Source organism: Epinephelus lanceolatus, chromosome 24 (genome assembly GCF_041903045.1).
Source record: "Epinephelus lanceolatus isolate andai-2023 chromosome 24, ASM4190304v1, whole genome shotgun sequence".
Lineage (NCBI taxonomy): Eukaryota > Metazoa > Chordata > Actinopteri > Perciformes > Serranidae > Epinephelus > Epinephelus lanceolatus.
The window spans coordinates 23,623,247-23,641,227 of NC_135757.1; the positions used below are offsets into that span (position 1 = coordinate 23,623,247).

Below are 17,981 nucleotides of genomic sequence, written 5' to 3' on the forward strand. Positions count from 1 at the left end.
TTTTTCTAATGTATTTTCTTAAGGATTTGTTACATATTTTAGGATAAAGCCCTAAATTGGCTGATTCACCAGCTCTCTACTTACTGCATTAAGAGTAATAGCAGACTGTATCTGTGAGTGTATGAGTGTGTGATTAATGGTGCACGGCAGCTTTTTATGTGACATCCAATTCAACCTTTTTATAAGTGCGTGATTATCTCTCTTATAAAGTTAATGAGGCTTTGGTGAGTTTTGATATCTTTTTATTTTAGCCTGGAGTAATATTGTTATATAGGAACACTGCACCAATTTGGAGCAAAATACATCATGCCAGTTCAAACTCAAGTGCTGTTTTATGTAATGTATCAGCAACATGAGAGAGAAAGATAAAAAAGCTGCAAAATACAGTGATTACATCTAATTTGTAGACCTCACCCTCCATCACACTGGAGCAGCACTGACTGGCCTGAGTCCCATTTTTAATAAAAGGCTAATATCAACCTGATATATCTTCAAAGAGATCTTTCTTCCATCTGTCCGTCTTCATATTTGGTCTGCTGTGCCCACATTAACCATCAAAGGAAACAATGACAACAGTGAAATGCTGTGCGAGCCAAACAAAAGGAGAAGAAAAGGCTGTGTGCCCACTTCCTGTTTAATGCTGGAGTCAGCTGGCACACTCCGAGACAATATGACATCAGTGGAATAAACTGGCCAGCTGAGGGGCCGAACAGCATCAGTGGAAAATATGTAAGGCGTTCTGCACTGGTGATGATATTCTCCTGTGGAGTTGTAGTTTTGATCCTTAAGATTTCAGTCCTGGGTGACTGATAACTGTTGTCTTGTTTTGTAGCTGCATTTTTGGTGGTCAACAAATACATTGCGTTTTCTTCTTGAGGACGCAAAAATAACAACAACAAACAAATAAGCAAATAAATGTATCAATAAATACATTAAAATAAACAATTAATAAATACAGAAATAAAATATACATAAATGTATGAATAAATACATGAAAAAAAGTTGATTATTCAACAGGACTCAAAAATAAATGTGTTAATGAGGTAAGAGGTCATAACCTCTCCGTTTATTTCTTCATTTGGGCATTCATTTATATATTTATTCATCATTTCCACATTTATTTGTGCATTTATATTTTTAAACCTTTGTATTTATTTATCTATTCATGCAGTTTTATTTATTTCCATATTTATTTGCGCATTTATTCATTGTTTTATTTATTTATATATCTATGTATTTTTTTACTCATTTTTTTTAGTCATTCCTCAATCTGGAAATCCATCGGGTAAAAAAAAAAAAAATAATAATAATAATAATAATTCTTCCTTTACATACAATGTAGATTGCAGAATCTGTCTTGAGAGATTAGTCATTCCTCTATTCATTTATTTATGCATGTATATATTTAAACCTCTTCATTTATTTATTTATACATTTAAGCAGTTATTTGTTGATTTCTAAATTTCTCTGTGCATTTATTTATCTTTTTATTTATTCATCTACATTTTTTCACTTTTTTTTCTGTATTTTTTTATGAATTTATTTATTTATGTATTTATGTCACTTTTCGTCCTGCATATTTCCTGTGACATCTTGGCTATAAAATCAGCTTTCAGCAGTAACTTAATACAGCTCTGATTCAGCAGTAGCAGAGTGGACAGTAAACATTGTGGCAGATATCAAATTACAAGACTTACAGGAATCCTTGTGATGATATTATATATGACTAAAAATGTGATATAATGGTAAACAGATGTATGCATTCTATACGGTATTAAAAAGTCTTGAATTTAATTTGGTGAGACCTGCAGAGACCCCAGCATGTGAGGGCAGTTTAAATCCAGAATGGGAATGGTGGACCCTGCCACACTGAGACATAATCACAGTGTGTAACTTCACTGAATGGCTGAAAAAAATGAAGACTGTGAACAGTGTAAAACTGGGGTTTGATTATAACTGCATTCAATCTCAAGAGATCCCCTCACAGACGAGAGGCACTACACTTCCTGCTTGGCTCTGGTCTCAAGTGAACCCAGCTGGGCGGTAAGAAAGAGCCACAGCATCACGGGTAAATGAAGCAGGTCAACTGTTTTGCAAAATGGTGCTGCACTGAAGCTGAAACTTGAGGTCCTGAATGAGCTTAGACGTGCACAAACTGAGTCGTCTGGCTGTGTCAGACTAAACAAAGCAGAGAGGCAGACAAGATGGTGGCTGATATTTTACACTTTCAGAGCAAGGAGCTGGAAAGGAGGCAAAATATCCAAAACAATCTTTGAATGCTGACAGGGCAAAAAAAGAGATGCTTCTCCAGATACGGCTGGATGTGAGTTAACTCTTAAATCAAAATATGTCAGTAGCAAACTTTAGTCTTTTACAGCCCAAAACTCCGGATCAAAAGTGGTCAGAGCATTCATCTCCTTTCAGCTGGCTTGGAGCTACAAATGCTTTCATGAGTCTGGTTCCCAGATGACAAAAAAAAATCCTGTTTGGGTCCAGAAAAGAAGAAAAACATGTTTGATGCTATGGCATGTGGATATAAATGTGTTGTAAATGTTAAGGAGCTGACAGGGGACAACGAAAAGTACAAAACAAGATGCAAACATATTTAAACAAATCCTGCTTTATGTTGAAACGCAGCTGTGTGAAAATCCTCCTGAAGGACTGAAAAACATTCTGGCCAGACAGCAAACCCAAATCAAAACAACGTGTCTTTTAATCTGAGAAGTTCCTCCTCAGATAGGTGTGGTTTCTGGGTGAAGACTTACCGAGTCAGCTCCTCCAAGAGCTGTGTGTGGTCAGGAGGGAAGAACTTCACCACGAAGCGAAGGATGGTGTTTTTAGGCCCTGAGGGAGGCAGAAGGAGGAAGACATCAGTGTGATTTAGAAGATTTCAGTTCATGTGCGTGTAACGTTCACAAAATGACTGTCATTCAGTGGGCATGACTAGCTGTTCTCGCTAACAGACGCTGACATTTAAGACTTCATGTTCATTTCTAAAATAGAAGTATCTGTTTTTAAACCAGTAATGTTGAGATACTTACGCCTGATCTGTTTCAGTGTCGGCTTCAGCAGGTCGAGCCACACCTGCAGAGGACAGAGCACAACTTTACTTTACTTAACTGAGGACTTTTTTCCTAAAATTCTGCAGTTAAAATGACTGTGGTCCTTCTGTTATAGACAGAATGCTGGCGTATCAGCGGGACATGACAACAAGACATCATCGAAGAAATAAAATAGCAAAAGACTGTGGGGTGTCATGCTTTTGACTCTAAATGGAAAATCGACTGAAATGAGCTTTCAATTTTGTTTGATGAAATCAAAAACAGGATCAGCGAGCCATGGAAATGACAACTGTCAGGGTATAACTCTATCGTTTTTTTCCCCCGTTAAAGGGGTTGTTTTGGGGAGTTTTTCCTTATCAGCTGTGAGGGTCATAAGGACAGAGGGATGTCGTATGCTGTAAAGCCCTGTGAGGCAAATTGTGATTTGTGATATTGGGCTTTATAAATAAAATTGATTGACTGATTGAAAATGTTAATATTAGTTCAGTCAGGACCACTTTTATCAAAGAAAACTTCATTTCCATTTGCAGTATTATAAATCATTTATTTTTTTGGTGGGGCTCTGTTCTGGGGTCTCTCTGCCTTTCCTAGGCCTACGCATAAAGCCTAAGGCGGAGAGAGCACACCTCTCTGCTCTTCCACGTGCAAATGAGGAAAGCCTAACTGTACGTTTAAACCAGAAGCTTCCAAAGAGGCAAAGTCTCTCGCGGATGCCCAAGAAGCACGACTGACAAAAATATTTGTAGCAGCTTTGGTCGCTCTAGTCACTCATCACTTGAAGCATTGAACGTTCGATCGTGCTTGTCAATTTAAAGGAGCCGCAAAGTGGACTACTGGCTTGAAAGCAGCGAAGTTGCTGCTTGCTGTTGTCCAGTCACAAAGCTCATAGTTGGCCAACAGAAATCTATGTTTGGTCAATGAAAACAGAAAACGTATGTCATCCCATTCAAACTAAGCAAGGAAGACTTGCATGCTACGTCGCTACATTAGTCTGCAATTCTCTCCTCTATTACTAACATTACTCGCTTTAAAACTCACCAGACCAACCAACTACCTCCGTGACACAGTTCCAAGCCTCATTCTTTTTATTTTGGTCTCTGTAACCAAACAGCGACACATTATAAAGGACTGAGGCTTGTTCTCTGGGACCCAATTCATTGAAGCATGTCAGCATTCCAATTGGTTGCCGCCGAACCGCATCAGAGCTCATTACCATAAAGGTAAACCAGTTTTAACTCCCCTCCGGACTGCTCCGGTCGCTTTGGTTGCCCAAGACGCGTGGCTGACGACCAGGTCACCCAAGTGCCCAGACTCTCATTGAAAATGAATGACTTCCGCCATTTTGGAAGCTCTGGTCACTGTTGGTTTGAACATACAGTAAGGCAGGGAGAGCAGCAGCAAAGCCGCCCCTTGGCAACAGAACAGAGCAGCATCAATGACAAACAGAAATGACACTTATAGGTCGGACACAACAGTAGGCACCCTATGAAAATTTTCTGGGGGTACCCTTGTTAATTTACACTCAAAATGGTACATAAGTGCCAACTGGTTCAGATACTAAAATCCTTTGTTTTGGTTTATTTTGGTTGGTGTCAAAATCTCTACATGATAGAAACCTTCCAACAGTACAATTCAGGTTAAAGGGTAATTTTCTGGTAATTTCCTCTGAAGTTTCCTTGAAAGACCTATGTAATAAGGGTATATAGGATTTTCCTTTTTCCATTTAAATACAGCGTATTCAAAAATGAGCAGTAATTCATTGTTGGAAACTGTTTGCTCCACATTTGCGTAATTAATGCCTATTATATTTTACACCGATACAAGTCGCACTAGCTAACATACACAAGATACCCCGATATCGAATTGATGTTTAGCTTCATGCATTTCTGTGTGTCTCTATCTTCCTGTGAATGTGTGCTGACAACATTGCCATTATTTCTTCAGCATTACATCATTTGTTCCATCGATCCGCTTCAAAACAACTGTTTTTTAAGCCCGAGGCTTGTGCATTTTGTGAGATGAATGTGTCTGACTGTTGTCCTCCAGCTAACATCTCCTTTATGAGCAGTCTTTTCATGCACTAATGCAGATTTTACCATCAGCCAGAACAGCAGAAAAGACGATAGCATCTGCAAACACCAGTGGAACAGACAGCAAGTGTGCAAATTATTACAACCAGCTGCTCCGTCGTGATATAGGTGGAACAAGTGACTCCAGGTTAACACCATATAGACGTAGATGAAAGGAAGATAGCTAAAACAGGAAGTTTCCATGACAACAGAATGTGGAGCCATGTGATTAAAACTAAAGTTAACATGTGGGAAAGAGAGCAACCTTGCTTCGAGCAAGTTGGAGAGTTTTAAGAAAAATCCTATGAAAATACTGTAAAAACATTTTAGATGTTAAAGTAGATCTGCACGAGTCATGTGACTTTAAACCAGGAGACAAACAAGAGAAAGATTCTGTTAAAAGTTTCCCTTTAGGTTACAGCTGCAGGCAAAGGTAACAAAGAAACTATTGTTTATTGTAAAAAAAAAAAAAACATACAGCAGGAAAATTGGTCTCCGTAGCTAAGAATTACTGCACTAAAAAGAGTAAAAAGCAAAAATATATTACACATTTATTGTACTTCTGTGAAAATCATTTGTTTCAAGCCTCTTTCACATGGTACCACATCCATTGATCTGTTTGCTAATTCGTTTTTATGCTAACTTCCTGTGGCACAGTGCATACAGTCTTTCCGAAATCACAAAAATTTCAATTCTTTTCAACGTACTAGAGGCAAATTCCAGACTGAAGTCTGATCCGAGATGTGATAGGAGATCACGGAATTTCTCAAAGGAATGAATGGACTTCCAGTTGACTCGCATACGTAGATAGTTCTATATGGAAACGAGGCAAAAACCATAAACAACTTCCGAATTCAAATGTGTCACCGGTGGAGTCTTGTGATTGGTTTGCTTGATCCACGTGAAAGCGTCTTTCGAGAGCCTTGATGGTAAATGGTGAATGGACCGCCTTTTACACTACATGTCACATTCACCCATTCACACACTGGTGGCCGAGGCACATGTTGCCGCCTCCTCTCCAGTATCCATTCGCTCTCACACACCATTTGAACAGCCATCGGGAGCAATTTAGGGTTCAGTATCTGCCCAAGGATACTTCGACATGTGGACTGGTGGAGCTAGAACCACCAATTTTCCAATTAGTGGAAGTCCCTCTCTACCTCTGAGCAACAGGGGCCCCTTGTCCTTGAAATGATCCTATCACTCACAACACGGCTGTACCAGCATTTTCTTGAAACAGAGGCATTTTCCCTGAATTGCTACTAGGTCTTGAGGTGGCAAATTGGTGGAACAGATTTCCCTGAATATTGGCCCCTGCTCCCATTCACACATCACCCCATGCAGGATTTGTTTCTGAAGATTTCAGGGGGGGGGGCACAGGGGACACGCCCCCCTCAATATTTAGAACATGTGCTTTTGTTTCCCCCATTAAAACCATGAAAGTAGCAGAGGACTTTTACTTGGACATAATTCAAGCCTAAATCAATGCAGATGGGGCACAAATTGGTGCATGAAAAAATCACCAGAATGCAGAAAATTAAGTGTTTGAGAACTCCAAACCTCCCGTTTCATATCTGCCCAAGTAGCAAAACAGACCATGTAGGTGTTTCTCACCGTCATCTTGCGCTGGTCCTGGTACTCCAATCCAAAGTAGTCTCCCTCTACCAGATTGAGATGGGCACAAACCAGGTCAAACAGCACTTTGCCGGGGGAACGTTGCTGCAAGAGAAGAACAGAGGTGGAAAAACTCAAATTAGATTAAAGATAAAGGAGGAAACTGGAGGGCAGGAGAGGTGAGAGGAGGGAAGTAATGCAGAGAGGCCACAGAATGTCACACAGCATCTCATCACGGTAGTGCTGACAATGGAATTGAGAAGATTATTTATTTAACCTAATAAGTCTTCATGTGTGTCATCTACCTTTCCTCAAAGTTGTATGTTATTTTCATTTAATTTCACAAAGAAGCAGGCGAGGAAGGTCAGGGAGAAAACTCCTGACTCGTAGGCCTCTAACAAGCCTTTCTTCGCTTAACAAGCTAGTGACCTTTGACCCTTACGTGAGGTCTTGGATTCAGGTTCGGGACTAATGAATAGCTGCAGGCTGAGGCCCAGCTGGGAGTGTTCAGAAACAACCTCAACGCCCCAGGAAAGGTTCTAATGATGCAGCTATACCTGCTGCTGGCAATGCAGAGTAAGTATTGCTACGTTAGCAACTTCAACAATACAGGGTCGAGTTTTCTGCAAAACAATGTTTGGAGCAGACACAGGAGCTAAATCATGTGACCCAAGAACAGGAGGATGGTGGAATATGGTGTCTGAGATATACACTTTACTGTTGTATCAACTGGACTCATTCAGCAGCAGTATGGCAAGCGCTTCTAACATTTAATCAGATCAGTAATCTCAACTGTAGATATCAACAGTCACTTTTTGACTAATCAGAATTCCAAGCCAACATATCTATGATGTAATTTTACTTAGCAGCAATTAAAATTAATGATCTACAATTAACTTCTCACTAGTCAAAATGTTATTTCTTGATATCAACAATTAGTTCATTACTAGTAGAAATGATTATTGTAGATATCTATGACTGTTACAATTAATTAACTTTTAACATTGACTTCTATTCAAACTCAATCCCAAACATGAAAAATGTATTACTCACTAGTTAAAATGTTTATTCTTGATATCAACAATTGGTTTCTTGCAAGTGGAAATGTCCACTGTAGATATCTGTAATTACGAAGAGTCAACTTTTATCATTGACTTCCACTCAGACTTAATAGAGACTTACAAACTTAATACATATCAAAAATTGAATTCTCACAAATTAAATTCTAATTCTAAATGCTAATTCTTGACATCAAGTTCAAGGTCAAGGTCACATTTATTTCTATAGCACATTTAAAAAGACAGAAGTCACCAAAGTGCTTTACAAGAACACTGTGAAAATTACAATACCACATAAATAGAATGATAAATACCAAAATATAAAAACAGATCAACATCAACAACTCATTTCTTAAAAGTGGAAATATAAATATTAGATATCTGTAAAAAACAAAACAAAACAAAAAAAAAACAAGTAAACTTTTACCATTGACTTCTATTCAGACTCAATTACAGATATCAAAAATTCACTTCTCACTAGTTAAAATGTTAATTCTTGATTTCAAAAAATCAGTTTCCTATTCGTGGAAATGTACTGCAGATAGCTGGAACTGAGTTACAACTAGTCCACTTTTACCATTGACTTCTACTCAAACTCAATTATAGACATCAAAAATTTAATTCTCCCAACTTAAAATTTCAATTCTTAAAATCAACAACTTATTTCTTACTGGTGGAAATGTCAATCATAGATATCTGTAATTACAACTTGTCAACTTTTACCATTGACTTCTACTCAAATTCAATTACAGACATCAAAAATTTAATTGTGACAAGCAAAATGTTAATTCTTGATATCATTAATTGGTTTCTTACCAGTGGAAATGTCAAAAAAGTCAAAAGTCAAAATGAAATTATTGATATGTCTGCTTAAAACTGTAACTAGTAAGAATTGCATTTCAGATATCAAAAATGCAATTCAATCTAGTGGAAAATATATTCTCACTAGTACCAATTATATTTGAGAAATCTATAATTCTCTTTATAACTAGTCAAAATTAAATTTTAGATATACAAAAAGAAATTTCCACAAGTCAAAATATCATTGTAGTTATCTTCAATGACATATGTATATATTCAAAATAAATATGCCAATTTAAAACCAATGGCTTTGTTGTACTTTAATAATTCAATTCCCACATATCCAAAATGGTATGCTGATAAGTCAGACATATCAGAAATACAGTTGTTGATATCTGAAATGGAAAATCCCATTTTCACTAGTCACAATCCTTTGTCAACATGTGGATATTCAACAATAGATATCTGTAACTGTAGCTCTTACCAGGGAAAATGAATTACTGTTATCTAAAATTAAATTAAAGATATCTGTAAATCAGTTTTGAAAAGTCAAAATGTACCTTCTACGTGTGACAATGTGGCAAGACACATGAAAATTGTTCTACAGATATCTTAAATTAACATTTCAACATGTCAGAATGACATTTTGACATGTCGAAATGTCACCACCACTGAAAACTGAGTCACTACCAGTCAGCCCTATTGATTAAATGTTAAAAGGGCAGCAGGAGCATTATAAGCATCAAACAACCTCCTCTGCAGCATTTCCAAAATAGACACGTGAAACCCAACCCCAAAATTAGCCCAGAATAATTTTCTCTGAGGTCGATGGAGCTAAATGGCACCACCCTGAAGAGTTACAGTGTACAATTATACATTCAGGGAGGCTGATGATGCTCTAGTCAAGTATGAAGGCAGGCATTCCTTCATCTGACAGGCTGATTTATAGTAGATACAAAAATTATACATTTTTTCAAAATAAATTTGCTCATCTCTCCTCTTTTGATTTCATTAATGGAAACTGTAACAGTGGACAGATAGCACGATTAGTCTTGATGATTTAAAGTACTCACAACATGAAAAAAAAAAATCCATAAAGCAAGTGTTCTTGTGAACTACACCATCATTGGAAAGGAAAAGCCCAAAGAGAGTAAAGAAAGCAGAGAAGAAAAATGAGCAGGAGAGGAATCAGAGCGGTGAAGGCCAAGGCGTGAGCCAAGTCTGTCACCATCTGGCTACTGTGTGTGTGCATGTCCATCTGTTTCTGTGCAGTCAGTCTGTCTGTGCGGACACACCCACACACTGTGCTCACACACACTCACGCTACCCAGACCTCTGGAAACAACAATAGTAGTCAATCACAACATGTCAGTTTTTCTGCTGTCAGATAGCGAAGATACAAACTGGCTGAATGACTTCCTGTGTGCATTACATGTTATGATGGAGACACGGGGGTGGGGAGGTGTTTGACTTGACAGATGTCACGGTCACAAAGCTCAAGGATCCCTGGAGTTTGGACAGGATCCAGGTCTGGGTGGCGGTAATCTTGGTTTAAAGGAGGTTAAGAGGGGAGAAGAGGAGAGGTAGTGGGAGAACAGGTTGGAAGAGAATTCAAGAGCTCGTTCTTCAGCGTTTATTTGTGTAAACTTCTTTGTCTCTCATTTGCATTGTTTTCATGTTTAAACTGTTCTTTCTGTCTTGCATGAAACTCCAGTAATACATCCATCTTCAACAATACAGCGCCCAGTTTTCTGCAACACAATGTTGGGTTTGGATGTGACACAAGAGCGTCATTATGTGACCCAATTAGAGGAAGATAGTCGAGTATGATGTTCAAGATTTAGGCTGCGTCTCAAATCGGATACTTCTGTACTAACAGAGTGCATGAGTGCATGATTGTGTTCACACTATGGAGTGTAGCAAAATGTAGTACACTACAAATACCCAGATGGTGCACTGATACAAGGGTTGAGTACCGAAACCCAGTGCCAATATGGCAGTGGCTCCTATATGAGCGGTACTAGGACCAAATTGCAATGCAGATTCCAGCACGTCATTTCTGTGCCAGATTGTGTGCGTAGCAAGTGTAGTGTCGAGAAACAGAGCGTTCATGTGATGGCAACACGTGACAGTGAGGCTGCGGCAACCAGAGCAGAGAGTATTTGTGCATGGTTTAGGCCATTTGCTTGCCACCTTCTGATAAAGTGAAGGGGGTTCACCCTGAAGTTAGCAAGCAAAGTTGAGCAGCAAAGGGTTTGGGAAAAATTGTTTTTTCAGTCCCCTAGATACATTTTGCTGCTGCAAAAAATGGCTGAAGTGAGATGAACTGACTGAAAACTTTATTTTATTAGATAAAACAATTGCTGACAGAGTTTTCATTTGGAGACATCATTTTCGTCGGACAGTTCTCACCCTTCTTAATAGTTGCCTACATAGCGACAGGGACGGGACCACAAACACATTTCAAACTTGTGGCAGCCAAGAAGAAGAAACTGAAAACATGTGGAAACCTGGGTGCTTTGGGTCACATCAAACAAGGTGAACCTAATTAGACTAAGGGAGACTTCCAAATATGTTTTGGGCAAAAGCTATTTCCTTTAATATCAGCAAACCCTTCTCCAATAACTACAGTGAGCCTGTGTGCATGCATCAGGGAGATATCCCATATCACATTCATGTAATATAAGACATTGGAATGCAGAGGGGAATGTCACTGAGGGAATGGTGCTGAAATCTTTAAATATCAGAACCAGTAAGAATAACACCGATGTCACGAACACATGATGTGTCACGAGTCTGACAGCATCGAGTCTGAGGCAAACCTGAAGCCTTATTTCATGAGTCTGGTTGGAATTTTTCTGTCACGACAACAAGCTGGCAGGACAAACACCTAAATTCAACCTCAACTGTGAGAAAAGAAGCTGTAATGAAAAGGTGAGAGCAGAAGTGCTGCAAAGTGACGAAAGCAGGATCCCAAACAAATGGATTCAGCTCTTTTTGGGCACTGAAGCAAACCTCTTAAAACAATATACAGTAACTGGCCAGGTTCACTGAATCTGGTCAACACAGTAATGAAAGACAGCAGCGTCAAAATTCTAAACTGTCTGTAAAGAGAGTGCAGAGAATCAAACTTTTGAAGCCTGATTATCTCGGAGATTATATAAGTCGGTTTGTAAAATCTAAACCACATTTAAGGTCACCAAATTTGCAACATTTCACTTTCACTGCTTTAAAGGGCCAGTGTGTAAAATGGGTTGAAAACAGTGACATCAGTGGTCAAATTCTAGATTGCAGGGCTCACTCGCTCACCCCTCCCATCGGGTAAATGACGGTGGCCTCGTAGGGACAAAAAGCCTTGCCCACGAGTTTTTCAGGAGTAGGTCCATCTAGTGTCAAGGTGAATGTTTATATAGAAATCTAAGCCATGTTACGATATTGTAATGAATCCCTCACGAGCAGGAGACCAGAGGAGCGTTCGGGAAAAAGGCCCGTTTATTTGAGCACTCCAGAAACTCCGGTAACACTCCACTCCGTCCCAAACTCTGACTCTTCTGGCGTAACACACACACTCCATAACTTTATACACATACTCGTTTACCATTCCGAGTGGGGACCCCCCTCCCCTCTCTGCTCTGCCAATCTCCAGCCCGCACATTGACTGACAGCGTAGCCTGTAAACAGAGCTCAGCTGTTTATTTAGCCTAGTAATATCTCCGGATTATAGTAGCTGCAATGGACGACTTTGAACGCAATTTTGAAGAGTTTCTTGTAGCGGACACAGACCCAGAGCCATACCTGTTTGAGCCGGAGCTTACAGATGAGGAACTCCATGTGTTTGATGCTGAGCGGGTGAGAAGAGAGGCTGAATGCACAGAATGGAATTCGGTGCTACTGCTACCATCGTTGGGGAGATATATCATCAGGAGGAAAAGCGCCGCAGAGAGTGCATCACAAGGAGTGAAGTTGCGTCTTCTTTTCCTCGCAGATGACGGTTCGGGTTCATTCTCTCCTGTTGCGTGGTAAGTGTGGTCCATTTGCAAACTTTATAACTAAAAAAACTTTTCACTACTCTCTATCTACGAACTACTAACACTCTCTGCTGTTTCCTCCTCCTTCTTCCTTCCTTCCGCTGTCTTTGTTGGTTCATTTATACACGCGAAACGCGTTCTCTGGCTGGCTGGATTGTCCGCTCAGTCTGCCGTACATACATGGCGGCGCAAGATGGCGACCTCTCTAAAGCAAGGCCCTTACTATATATATATATATATGTAAAAGCATAATTATAAGGCTACGAAAACCAAACGAATTTTATTTTATAGCGATTATACACTTATATAAACATATTAATGGGTAGAATATTCAGATTCAGATTCAGATTGACAATAAACCATGCCAAATATTACTCACTGGCCCTTTAAGTGAAGGGAGAGGAAGTGAAAGAGAAGTGGGATGATGTGAAACAAAACACCAAGGACTCCCTCATCCTGTTTGTGGCCATGTTACTCACTACTCACCACTTTGGTCAGTCAGAAGAGGACCCAAAATACTGAGTAAACATTACCTTTCACTACTGCAGGTAGTTTCCTGTTATCTGAGATAATACCTGTACGTTTCTGATCCGACCGCTCAGTCCCTAATCCCCCTCGCCAGCAGAGTAAGTCCCCTTTATAACACGCGATGATCGAGTCTTAAATGGTCAAGACAAAAGGTCAAGGATTCTCCGGCTGTGGAGAGGAAGTCATTAATCTCTTTCATGAGAAAAATGTGTCGGAACTCCTCTTCTTTTTACAGTTTTATGGCACTTCTAGCATTTTCTAAATAGGGTTGTGTTTTGGCGAGAATCTGACGATACAATTTGTATCATGATACAGAAGTTATGATATATATATATATATATATAGATATATATATAGATATATATCTATATATATATATATATATATATATATATATATATATATATATATATATATATATATATATATATACAGTACAGGCCAAAAGTTTGGACACACCTTCTCATTCAATGCGTTTTCTTTATTTTCATGACTATTTACATTGTAGATTCTCACTGAAGGCATCAAAATTATGAATGAACACATGTGGAGTTATGTACTTAACAAAAAAAGGTGAAATAACTGAAAACATGTTTTATATTCTAGTTTCTTCAAAATAGCCACCCTTTGCTCTGATTATTGCTTTGCACACTCTTGGCATTCTCTCCATGAGCTTCAAGAGGTAGTCACCTGAAATGGTTTTCCAACAGTCTTGAAGGAGTTCCCAGAGGTGTTTAGCACTTGTTGGCCCCTTTGCCTTCACTCTGCGGTCCAGCTCACCCCAAACCATCTCGATTGGGTTCAGGTCCGGTGACTGTGGAGGCCAGGTCATCTGCCGCAGCACTCCATCACTCTCCTTCTTGGTCAAATAGCCCTTACACAGCCTGGAGGTGTGTTTGGGGTCATTGTCCTGTTGAAAAATAAATGATCGTCCAACTAAACGCAAACCGGATGGGATGGCGTGTCGCTGCAGGATGCTGTGGTAGCCATGCTGGTTCAGTGTGCCTTCAATTTTGAATAAATCCCCAACAGTGTCACCAGCAAAACACCCCCACACCATCACACCTCCTCCTCCATGCTTCACAGTGGGAACCAGGCATGTGGAATCCATCCGTTCACCTTTTCTGCGTCTCACAAAGACACGGCGGTTGGAACCAAAGATCTCAAATTTGGACTCATCAGACCAAAGCACAGATTTCCACTGGTCTAATGTCCATTCCTTGTGTTTCTTGGCCCAAACAAATCTCTTCTGCTTGTTGCCTCTCCTTAGCAGTGGTTTCCTAGCAGCTATTTGACCATGAAGGCCTGATTGGCGCAGTCTCCTCTTAACAGTTGTTCTAGAGATGGGTCTGCTGCTAGAACTCTGTGTGGCATTCATCTGGTCTCTGATCTGAGCTGCTGTTAACTTGCCATTTCTGAGGCTGGTGACTCGGATGAACTTATCCTCAGAAGCAGAGGTGACTCTTGGTCTTCCTTTCCTGGGTCGGTCCTCATGTGTGCCAGTTTGGTTGTAGCGCTTGATGGTTTTTGCGACTCCACTTGGGGACACATTTAAAGTTTTTGCAATTTTCCGGACTGACTGACCTTCATTTCTTAAAGTAATGATGGCCACTGGTTTTTCTTTAGTTAGCTGATTGGTTCTTGCCATAATATGAATTTTAACAGTTGTCCAATAGGGCTGTCGGCTGTGTATTAACCTGACTTCTGCACAACACAACTGATGGTCCCAACCCCATTGATAAAGCAAGAAATTCCACTAATTAACCCTGATAAGGCACACCTGTGAAGTGGAAACCATTTCAGGTGACTACCTCTTGAAGCTCATGGAGAGAATGCCAAGAGTGTGCAAAGCAGTAATCAGAGCAAAGGGTGGCTATTTTGAAGAAACTAGAATATAAAACATGTTTTCAGTTATTTCACCTTTTTTTGTTAAGTACATAACTCCACATGTGTTCATTCATAGTTTTGATGCCTTCAGTGAGAATCTACAATGTAAATAGTCATGAAAATAAAGAAAACGCATTGAATGAGAAGGTGTGTCCAAACTTTTGGCCTGTACTGTATATATATAATATATTGTGACACTGCAAGCAAGGCGACAGAGCCTGAATTTCAGTGTGGGATTGTATTGCACATATTGATTCCTGCAAATCTAGCACTTATAACAATGTCTATTAACGTTCAGGATGGGTGGATTTGCCCAAGGTAGCACAATGATGCAGAGAGCAGAAGAGATGACAAATTACAGCAATGTATAGTTCAGAGAATACGGAGGAAAGTGACAAAATGCAGTCTGAGATAAGTTTATTTAAGTGAAATAGCAGTGTTTACAAACTGTTTAATAAAACCTTTCTTCTAGTAGACATTTTTAGCATTAAAATGTCACACTTATTTCCAGTGATTACTATCGCGGACCATCTGAAAGTGTAAGAGGCAGATAAAGCTGCTCTCCTGTGCTCTCTTCAGCTTCACCTCAGGGTAAAGCTATCTTTATTCATAACACACAGGCTGCACAAACTGTGCTTTTCCTTGCTTTACATACTGTATGATCACCTGTTTACAAAGTTTCAAACTAAATCCCAGATAATATGTGATGTAGTTATGGTTTGTTTGTTCAAGCTGTAAACTTCTCAGAAACACTTTAATGTACCAGCAAATCCAAGCAGACGCTGCTTACTAAATTAAAGTGGCACTTTAAATGGAACAGCCTGTTCTCGTGATCTGCTCTCGTCTTGGCAACAGCTCCAGAGGAGGAAATGGTCACCCAGCCGAGGTCAAGCATGATATATTTAGGTTTTGTTTCTAATAAAATAGGAGAATAAGAATAGGCTGGGTGTTGCACCACCTGGGAAACGAATAAGGAAAGTGAGAATCTTCAACAAGGTCAGTTTGAGAGTTTTAAAGTCTAAAAATAACTTGTGTATGTGTGTCAAAATGTTTCAGCTGAGCAGAGCAGACTAGGCCCAGTGGAGCCCAGACTGAGGTCCTTTCAGTTCAAATCACAATCACTTCATTCAGCAGCAGCCATCAATGAGCCTTTCTTAGCCGGCCAGAAACACACGCTTGTGCTCGATCGCTCGCACACATTTTTATCATATCTTGGAACGTGATTTTTGTCTCATCTAGCAGAAGTGGAACGATGCTCTGCAAACCCAAACATATTGAGTGCTTTCTCTGCAGCATATGCACACAGTGACACATTCATTGGCGTGTGTGATCGCATGCAGACACGCAATTAAAGAGTCTGAGAACGCTGTGAAGTCAGACTTTCCTCTGGACTGTAAAAGCAACCTGCAAAGGCCAAGGTCACGTCCTTAAAGGCAGGGTCCAGTTTCATACAGCTGTCCTTTTGGGCCTCACACTCTTGTCTTTTAAGATAATTAGAAGGCTTGCAGGTCTTGCAGTGAGCCTTGACAACCAACTGTCCATCAGTGGATTCTGGCTTAAGCCTGGTGACCAAAAAATACTTCCAAAAGCTTTAAGAAGCCATCGAAATAGCTCCAGGCATGGGAAACGGAACAAGCACCAGCATGTCTGTTTGCAATGCATCTTTCCAGTGTGTCCTTGCTACAATTTAGCTGTTAAATCCAAAATAAGTGGGTATATTTCAGCAAGTGAGAGTCACAGAGGCTGTCTGCAGCTGCGGCGGCTGTTTCCTCTTCTTGTTTACTTTTCATAAGATGACTCATGCAGCAAACTAGACTCAAATTATAGTGGTGCCCCTGAAACAAAATGCTTGTTTGGGGGGGTTGTGTGTCACAACCGAGTATAAAAATATCCATTACTGTCAGCTGACAGGTTGACTGTGGTAGATCCCACGCAGTGTGTGTATCTGGTTTGTGTTAGTGGCAATAAACAAGGCTGAAGTCGACTGTGTCAGCGAAAAGAAGCAAATCGATGGTGAATGGACCAAAATGAGAATGTGTCAGTCTGAACTTTCTTATGGACTCACTCACTCTCTTGTCTGCAGCCAGACTCCGGTGGCTCTTTGCCTATCGGGGACACTTGCCAGTAACCTGTCAACGTGCCTGTCTACTCATCAGACTGTCTTTCTGCCAAACCCAGCCTCAGTGTACCCCTGCAAAAACACTAAAGATTCAGCAAGCACACTTCCTCTCCTACTTCCTTTAAAGGATTTATATTGTGAAAAGTCAGATTTCTATGTTTTTTTAAATTATAATCCTTCTGGGATTTATACTTCTGGCTAGGCTAATTTATACAGTGAAAAATGCCATAGGCTTGTGCTAAAAAGATTAGCATGTTGTATTTGTGGGGAAAATGTGTCCAGCAAAACACAAGTGTTTGTCTGTGAATGCTGCCAGTTATAGTGAAGCTGATTTGTGTATTTGTGTTTGGAATTGTCTTTATTAAGCCATTAATGTGTGTTTTGAACCAACTAAACTTTAGAGCAGTGGTTCCCAACTGACCCCAAATGACTTGAGAATGTGTGAAGTTTATAAAAAACACGCTTTATTTTGAAGTACAGTTCATTTCTAGCACAAAGCTTTTATTTTGAAGTGCAGTTTTGTGTTGTAGAGTGAGTGAATAATAAGTACAGCAAGTGGTCACCTATTTTCTCTGATAACTTAATATGTGCTCACTTTATTTCTGATCCAGACGTTTAGGCGGAGTTTACTGTAAGCCAAATTATCTGCAGAGGTCTCACCCACTCCAAATCAAATAGACCTGTTGATTTAAACTGGTAAAAACGCTGGATAAAGTAGTTTCGCATAAATCTCTGATGCTGTTTGGAATGTTGAAGACATGTTGAAGCTAATGGGTGCTCCACTTTTTTCTCTGATAACTTAAGATCCAGACATT

At 39.7% G+C, this 17,981-nt stretch overlaps 1 protein-coding gene across 4 annotated transcripts in view; it reads right to left on the bottom strand.

Moving 5' to 3' along the window:
- LOC117249740 (FERM, ARHGEF and pleckstrin domain-containing protein 1-like) overlaps nt 1–17,981 on the bottom strand; it is an 86,604-nt gene that overhangs the window by 32,019 nt on the left and 36,604 nt on the right. For all 4 annotated transcript variants that reach the window (XM_033615433.2, XM_033615435.2, XM_033615434.2 and 1 more), the window contains exons 3-5: nt 6,746–6,850; nt 3,042–3,084; nt 2,766–2,844 (exon numbers count right to left, since the gene is read on the bottom strand). In XM_033615433.2, the coding sequence (XP_033471324.2) occupies nt 2,766–2,844; nt 3,042–3,084; nt 6,746–6,850 (227 nt within the window). The remainder of the gene's footprint in view (nt 1–2,765; nt 2,845–3,041; nt 3,085–6,745; nt 6,851–17,981) is intronic.